Raw genomic sequence first — 6,000 nt, forward strand, 5'->3', positions numbered from 1 at the left:
TGGAGGGAGGAGGGGGGAGAGGAGTGCTTCCCCCATTCCTTCAGGCTGAAATAGTTTGCATGCACACGGTCTCTTTGAAAGAGACAAGAGGTCTCTTTTACAAACATTCAGGTAATCATATTTCTACTCTCAGTCTTCACACCCACTCCCTCCCTTATGAGAGCAGTTTCCCAAGCCAACCCCAGCATGCTTTCAGCTTTTCTACAGAAAATATGCAGACAAACATTAGCTGGGCATTTCACATTCAGTGCTCAAAGTGAGATGCTGCTGGGAGTGCCTGAGCAGGGGCATCATGAAACACAAAACATTTTTCCCTCCAAACTGGAGGATGAATACAACATACTTCTAACAAGTGGCTTCTTGCCATTGTCCACAAGCACTAAGGGCCAGTATGTTGAGGTCCCTTTTGCTTGAGCTGCCTAGGATAGTCCAGGGGGACAAGAGGACCATGCAGACTACAGGTTAGCAGAGCTGTTTCTATGCCATCTTGACACTGTCTGTTCATAGGAGATGCCTCTAATTAGGGAAAGCAGCCAACACCCCTCATTCTCATGCTCAGGGAGTGATATAGATGGGGAGGGACCAGGAAACAGATTGTACACCTTATTTTAAACTCTTTGGAAGGTGAGAGCAAAATTGTTGGAGCAGGATATTAATGTGTGCACACTCCGAGCTTCAAACTACTCTTCTTGATGTCAGCAGAATGAAGTAGGGCTTGTGTGAAACACATCTAGAAATCTCATCTAGTAAGCCTTAAAACTGTCTTTAGCCAAATCACTTCATCCATAAGGAAGGTTGGCATGTATCCAGCCTCACAGTTCTGCTTTATTCAGTGGTCATTAATGAACAGCACTTCCTAGCTATACATAGTGGCCAGATATGGACAAATAGCAGTTTACCACAATTGTCCATCATATCCAGTCTACAGTGCTATTATTGTTGTTTGACCATTAACTTTAACGGCACCTCTTTGTGCCTCAGTTTTAATATATCCTTCGGTAGAGCTGTAGTTTCCTGGCTGCCACTAAAAAAGCTGTATCAGAAACACAGCAGGAGTTACGTAGCTGTAGCAGCTGTTGCTGCCCCGCATCAATGTATGTGAAATAAATATTTCCTATTCCTGAAGTATTTTCTGTACTCCTTAAAAAAAAAACAAAACACTGAATTACATTCAGAGCACCTTCAAACTTATCCTTATGCCTTTTTTTTTCCTTCTTTTTTTCCTCTTTTACAACATATGCAAATCTGACTAACAGGGACACTTTTAGAATCACAGAATCACAGAATTGTAGGGGTTGGAAGGGACCTCTAGAGATCATCGAGTCCAACCCCCCTGCCAAAGCAGGCTCCCTGCACCATGTCACACAGGTAGGTGTCCAGGCGGGTCTTGAATATCTCCAGAGAAGGAGACTCCACCACCTCCCTGGGCAGCCTGTTCCAGTGCTCCGTCACCCTCACCGTAAAGAAGTTCTTGCGCACATTCGTGTGGAACTTCCTATGCTGAAGTTTCAGCCCATTTCCCCTAGTCCTGTCCCCACGCACTACTGAAAACAGACCAGCCTCGCCACTATGGCTCCCACACCTCAGGTATTTATAAACCTGGATCAAGTCCCCTCTCAGCCTTCTTTTCTCAAGGCTAAACAGACCCAGTTCCCTAAGTCTCTCCTCATAGGGGAGATGGTCCAGGCCCTTCACCATCTTTGTGGCCCTCTGCTGGACTCTTTCCAAGAGATCCCTGTCTTTTTTGTACTGGGGAGCCCAGAACTGGACACAGTATTCCAGATGAGGCCTCACCAGGGCAGAGTAGAGGGGGAGGATCACCTCCCTCGACCTGCTGGCCACGCTCTTTTTAATGCACCCCAGTATGCCATTGGCCTTTTTGACTACAAGGGCACACTGCTGGCTCATGGCCAACCTGTCGTCCACCAGGACGCCCAGGTCCCTCTCAGCAGAGCTTCTCTCCAGCAGGTCTTCCCCCAGCCTGTACTGGTGTATGCAATTATTTCTACCTAGGTGCAAGGCTCTACACTTGCTTTTGTTAAACCTCATCCGGTTTCTTACTGCCCAGCTCTCCAGCCTGTTCAGGTCTTGCTGAATGGCAGCACAGCCTTCAGGCGTGTCAGCCAATCCTCCCAACTTCGTGTCATCAGCAAACTTGCTGAGGGTGGTCACTATCCCCTCATCAAGGTCGTTGATGAAGATGTTGAACAAGACTGGACTCAATACAGACCCCTGGGGGACGCCGCTAGTCACAGGCCTCCAGCCAGACACCGCACCGCCAACGACAACCCTCTGCACTCTGCCAGTCAGTCAATTCTCGATCCACTTCACCGTCCACTCATCTATCCCATACTTCCTGAGCTTTGTTATAAGGATGTCATGGGGGACCATATCAAAAGCCTTACTGAAATCAAGGTAGACTACATCTACCGCTCTCCCCCCATCCACCCAGCTAGTGACATTTTCATAAAAGGCCACCAGGTTGGTCGAGCATGACCTCCCCTTGGTGAACCCATGCTGAGTACTCCTGATAACCTCCTTTTCCCAGTTGTCTGATTATGACACTTGGTCATAATCTGTACATCATTGCAGAACAGGCTATATTCACAGCTCTTCTCATTTAAATGTGATGAGTAATGTTGCAGTCAGCATTGCTTCTCTGAAGTAAGGATTCCTTTCCTCCTTTAGCTAGATTTTTCCTAATAAGTAGTTCTGAACTATTTTTCAGGGTGGATGTGGGAGTCTGGAGGAAGTATCTTTTTCACTGAATCATAGAATCATAGAATGGTCTGGGTTGAAAACGACATAAAGATCATCTAGTTTCAACTTCCCCCCTGCTGTGAGTAGGGCTGCCAACCACTAGACTAGGCTGCCCAGAGCCACATCCAGCCTGGCCTTGAATGCCTCCTGGGCATGCACAGCCTCTCCAGGCAATCTGTTCCAATGTGTCATCACCCTCTGAGTGAAAAACGTCCTCCTAATATCTAACCTAAATCTCTCCTGTCTTAGTTTAAAATTGTTCCCCCATGTCCTATCAATATCAACCCATGTATATTCCCCCTCCTGTTTATATGCTCCCTTCAAATACTGGAAGGCCACAATGAGGTATCCCCAAAGCCTTCTCTTCTCCAAGCCAAACAAGCCCAGACCCTCAACTTTCCCTCACAGGAGAGGTGCTCCAGCCCTCTGATCATCTTAGTGGCCCTCCTCTGGACCTATTCCAAGACTACCATGCCTTTCTTTTGCTGGGGACCCCACGCCTGGACACAGTACTACAGATCACAAGAGCTTAGTAGAGGGGGACAATCACCTCCCTCTCCCTGTTAGCCACTCCTCTTTTAACATAGTCCAGGATATAGTTGGCCTTCCAGGTTGAAAGCTCACACTGTTGGCTCATGTTCAGCTTCTCATCCACCAGGACTTCCAAGTCTGTCTCCACAGGGCTGCTCTCAAGTTGTTCTCCCAGTCTGTATAAATACCTGGAGTTGCCCCGGCTTAGGTGCAGCACCTTGCCTTTTACATGGGCCCATTTCCCCATCCTGTCCAGGTCCCTCTGGATGGCTTCCCTTCCCTCCAATGTATCAACTACACAGCTTGGTGTCATCTGCAAACTTGCTGAGGGTGCACTTGATTCCATTATGTCATTGATATAGATGTTGAAGAGCTCTGGTCCCAAGACTTACCCCTGGCCTCCACCCAGACATAGGACTGTTGATCACAACCCTTTTGCTGTGACCTGGGAACCAGTTCTTAATCCATCAATTCACTTATGTATATTTTTGTTTGTTTATTTAAAGTGGACAGTCTCCTCACTAACCTATTTCTCCTATGTAGAAAGTTTTGCCAGAATGCAGCATTATCTGCAGGCTTTGGAGCATCTGAAAAACAATCCTGCTGCCCTGGAAGCCCTGGGTGCCTCCCCTCTGAAGGTGCACAACATCCAACTGACAGATAGGAACAATCATGTGGACACAGAAAGAACACAACTAATGCTGGAGAGACTGTGTCACAGAGTGGCTTCCCCAGCTCATGTGAAAAGAGATCAACGCTGGGCTTTTCAGCAAGTCTCAAGTGGCCTGGGAGCAAGAGTCCCACTGCAAGGCAATAGAGTGGGATACCAGTTGATTTGGAGAAGGAAATCCATAGCTCTGACGAGAAGAACTAGAAACAGCAAGAAGGGTGTCTTCATTTTGTGATGTATGAGCACACTGCAGAATGCTAAGGGACCTTCCAAGTCAGTGAATCCTTCTCTTACTGTAATCATTTTCAGAAATGTATCAAGATCTAGTTTTCAAATATCAGCTGCCTCCCTTCCTCCCAGATATGTTCCACATTTCAAAACTTTGTTCAAAAGAGTTTTATAGCTACTCACAAACTGCACAGTGGAGCTTACAGCACAAATGGCATGGCTTTTAGAACACCTGTGAGCCTCTGCAATAGAGGATAACATCCTGGCATGGGGTTGAGCACTCACATTACATAGTTGCTGGAGAACGCTGTTCTGGGTGATGAAGTATTGCACAAGGCTGATTTGCATCACCCTAGGGCTGGGCTGAGGCAAACCTCACAAATACAAGTTAACTTCCTCTCTGGTTTGCTGTCTGAAAAGAACTTTGCATCAGTGTTTTCACCCAGAAACTAAAGTCCATTTGAAGAGGACCAGCTGTTCTCTCTGGGTTTTCCTGGAGACCCAGGACATCCTCAGACACCTCCTCAGGCAACTCACTGAGGAATTGTGTCTTTTTTGAATCATTTTATTATGATTTTTTTTTTCACTTTTTGACTAAACAAAGGCAGTAGGAATGGACTAGATACTGCAGGTGAAGGAGGAGTTTGTCAGGGCAAGAAAATTAACCTCTTATCAACTCACATAAACTTCACTTTACTCTTCACTCCAGCCAGACTTTACCTACTTGATATGCTGGGCAAAAACATTTTCCAGGTTTTAGAGATTTTACTAGCTACCTTAACTAAGGCCAAATACTCAGGGCAAGCATACGACCTTTTATGTTGACTGAGAAAAAGAGAAGAACTTTTCTATTATAAATAGAAGAATATTTTCTATGTCACCTTTTAAGAATGCCAGTCACTTGAGTGACTCAGGGTGAAATTAAAATCCAGCCTTCTGCAGACCTCATCCAAGACATAAACCACCAATTTTCTTTCCCACTTTCATGCTTCCAGTCTCTGTGAACATTCATGTTTTCTTGAAATAAACTAGTTAAGCATCTTTGATGATTATATCACAGATCAGATTACTGACTCCACAACATTCCTAGTTCCTGCCTAATGGTTCCTTTTCAGAACTCCTGGCAGTTAGTTAAGATCTTCAGCACTAAGCACAGCCTTATTTATTAACTAACCCGAATAGCAGAATTTGTGGCACTGATAAAATAATTGAATGTCTTATTACCTTGATGCGTCTTAATGGACTGAGTGATCTGTAAATAGACAACCTACAAGCTTGTTATGGTTATGGGAAGCTCTAACACAGTACAGGTCACCTCTGGATCACCATGCATTCTGGTGAGGAAAGGTGTTTGCTCATAAATATTTCAGTGAGCGAGTGGTTTTCCCTGGGGGTTGCAGCTGTAACACCATACACTCTTTCAGCAGACGTTAATGTACGCCAGAACATGCATATTTGTATAACCATGTACACATTAGCCATTAGAAAAGCTTAATGAAATGCTTGAAATACATGAAAACAACAACAATAACAAAATGAACATTTAAGCTAAAAGAGAGGCAGTTTTATTATGTCTTTGACTGCAGAAGGAATAAACATCCATTTCACTAACATGCTTCATTGAATCTCTAACATATTTTTACATGTGCAGATAAAGTTACTCGTATCTGGAACAAAGTCAATGGAGTACCTTTTAACTGACTCAGAAATGGATCGCTTCTGTCAGTGGAGTGTACTGGGGGAAGTACTGGAAGATATGTATAGATACAGGGATAGAAGTGGAAGGAGAAAACAGTGGAGCAGGATGCATG

At 45.0% G+C, this 6,000-nt stretch overlaps 1 protein-coding gene across 1 annotated transcript in view; it reads left to right on the forward strand.

Moving 5' to 3' along the window:
- Positions 1 to 5,792, forward strand: part of COA1 (cytochrome c oxidase assembly factor 1) — a 44,820-nt gene extending 39,028 nt beyond the window's left edge. The window contains exon 4 of the mRNA XM_072330390.1: positions 3,835 to 5,792. Coding sequence (XP_072186491.1) covers positions 3,835 to 4,196 — 362 coding nt within the window. The 3' untranslated portion in view covers positions 4,197 to 5,792. The remainder of the gene's footprint in view (positions 1 to 3,834) is intronic.
- Positions 5,793 to 6,000: the final 208 nt, after the last annotated feature.

This window comes from Excalfactoria chinensis, chromosome 2 (assembly GCF_039878825.1).
Source record: "Excalfactoria chinensis isolate bCotChi1 chromosome 2, bCotChi1.hap2, whole genome shotgun sequence".
Taxonomy (NCBI): Eukaryota; Metazoa; Chordata; class Aves; order Galliformes; family Phasianidae; genus Excalfactoria; species Excalfactoria chinensis.